This window comes from Temnothorax curvispinosus, unplaced genomic scaffold, assembly GCF_003070985.1.
Source record: "Temnothorax curvispinosus isolate PA1 unplaced genomic scaffold, ASM307098v1 QBEX01000242.1, whole genome shotgun sequence".
NCBI classification, from domain to species: Eukaryota; Metazoa; Arthropoda; class Insecta; order Hymenoptera; family Formicidae; genus Temnothorax; species Temnothorax curvispinosus.
In genome coordinates, this window is record NW_020210022.1 from 1 (window position 1) to 2613 (window position 2613).

Consider the following 2613-nt stretch of genomic DNA (forward strand, 5'->3'; position numbering starts at 1 on the left):
GTTTTTTACATTTTACGGTATTTTACGGTAAGATACGTTAAAAACGTATAAAATGTGTAATACCCTATGAACAACTTAACCAAACATCTGTGTTTACCAGATTTGCGCCGTTTGCTCCGTTTGCAGTTAAAGGTTAAACTCAGGTTAAAGTGACTGGTAAGTTTTATTAAAGATTGTTTTAAAAATATATAATTGAAAAATAAAGAAATAATTATAGGATAGCCTTAATTTATCTAAAAAATATATTTATGTTACAGAATGCAGAATATAGCCTCCAAAAAATGAACTCCTCTACTAATAAAAATACTTGTGTAAGTAATCGTTATTCATTATTAGAAAAATGATTTTTTGAGAATATTTATGGACAGTATGTTAAATAAAATATTATACTTAGATTATATTTAGATATAATCACATTTGTTAATACAGAAGCCAACAAAAAAAAGAAAAGTTTTCTGCGCCATGGACTAAACATTGTATTCCCATGTATTTTCCCAAAAACAAGGTGTTTTGTAGAAGTAATGCGAACTCTAATAATTATTTCAGATAAACAAAAAAGAAATTGACCTTGCCTTAGGTGAATTTTTCTTTGGATGCAACATACCAATGAATGTTGTAAAATCTCCACGATTTAAAAGATTTCTACAGCTGCTAAACTCAAGTTATCTTCCACCGACAAAAAAATCTCTTTCTAAAATGATTCTGGATAAAGTACATCAGAATGTAATAAAGGAAAGGATCTAAACTCAAGGTTCTGAAGGAGTTCTCATATGCGATGGGTGGAAAAATTCAGCAGCCAACACAAAAAATGTGTGTATAATTCACAATGTTAATGAAAAAAGCATATTTCTTAAATCCTGGGATTTTACTGAATTAAGGGAAACGTCTCAGCAGTTAAAAGATATGGTCAACGAAGCTGTACAATTAGCAAACAAAAAATTTAAAATTTCTATATATGCTGTAGTTTCTGACAATGCGTCGCCAATGATTGCCATGGGACGGCAAGTAAATATTTGGCATTCTACTTGCCGTAGTCACAGTGCCAATTTATTAGCGAAATCTCTCGTACCGATGGATTTCGCACAATCTGTTAGTAATTTATTACGAGAATTTAGAACGGCAAGCACAGAAAGAGAATTAAAAAATCGCGGGAGATCTAGAATTATGTTGCCATGCCAAACAAGGTGGTGCAGTTATCGCGATGCTTTCAGATGTTGCTTAAAAAATTTACATTTAATGAGAACTCTAGTAGATGAACAAAAGGTTACATTTGCTACGCATAATTTACAATTGTTAAGCGAATATTCGTTTGAGACTCAATTACAAGACTGCATTATACTCTTCGATCCTATATGTGAACTCATAAATCGGTGTCAACGATCTGACGCAAGAATAGCAGATGCCTGTGAGGAATGGCTAAAACTAAATATTCCAACGGATGAAGATTTCATTATAAAAACGTTCCAAGCTCGTCTGAAAAAGGTTTTAACTCCAATTGTTCTTGCTGCAAACCTTATGCACCCACAGTATCAGGATAAACAATTTTTTCATCAAGAGAATGAAAGAGCAATGGCTCTAGATTTTATAACAGAACAGTTAGATATTGAAGATCAATCAGGATTGGATAATTATCTAAACAATGCAGGTATCTTTCAAACCTTGCAGAAGAAAGGGATAAAATCAGCACAGACATTCTGGGGTCTTGCAGCAACACTACATCCTCATCTGTCATCACTCGCGCGGAAATTGTTAAAAATACCTGCAGCATCGGCCCAAATTGAACGTTTATTTTCTAATTGGTCTTTTGTACATTCTACTTACGAAATCGTTTGAGCGTTGAAAGATCTGAGAAATTAGTGAATGTATATTATTCTTTAAAAATGAATGAACTGAAGTCCGAGAAAAATTACACAATGTTTGATGAATGAAAATAATGTATTTTTTTTTTTACAAAATACAAATTATTTTTAATTTAAACTGCTGTATTTTTATGTAATTTTTAATGTATTATTTTTATTTCATAATGCAAAGATTTGTAACAGAGGCTTGTAATAAACATCACTAAATTATAAAAACAAGAAATAATTATTTTAAACTTTCTTTGCATTATACTGAATCTAGTATTATTAATAACATGGTCTTAATCTACATTAACAAAAAGTCTTGTATTCATTAAACAAAATTAAAAGAAACGGTATTATTGCATTAATATTAAGTTAAACAAAAATCCATGCTCGATTGATATAATCGACTCTACAAATAAAAAAAAGACCCTAAAATTTTTGGGATTACAAATATAAACATACATTCCGGAATATCGAATCTCATTAAAAAAAATTATCCATTACACTCGACTGATATGTAACACAATCGACTATAGTAATAAAGAAATAAACCCTATGATTTTTGGAATTATAAATATAAGTAGACAATGTAGACATAAATATAAGTGGATTATAAATATAAGTTCCGGACCGAAGTATCGGATCACAGTCTTTTTGAGTTTGTTTTGTGAAGACACATCGCGATTCGTGGTTGTAGTTCATAGTTTTCTCCGTTTCCCATCCGTTGCATTTTTAAACGTTAAAATTCCATTTAACTAGTGTACTCTTT

The 2613-nt window shown here is 30.6% G+C and overlaps 1 protein-coding gene across 1 annotated transcript; it reads left to right on the forward strand.

The window, feature by feature from the left end:
• Positions 1 to 2: 2 nt before the first annotated feature.
• LOC112468603 lies at positions 3 to 2605 on the forward strand. The gene is made up of 5 exons (XM_025037859.1): positions 3 to 27; positions 101 to 156; positions 258 to 311; positions 547 to 711; positions 745 to 2605. Exons 3-5 carry the CDS (start codon positions 282 to 284, stop codon positions 1831 to 1833), a joined length of 1284 nt encoding a protein of 427 aa, XP_024893627.1. The 5' UTR covers positions 3 to 27; positions 101 to 156; positions 258 to 281; the 3' UTR covers positions 1834 to 2605.
• Positions 2606 to 2613: the final 8 nt, after the last annotated feature.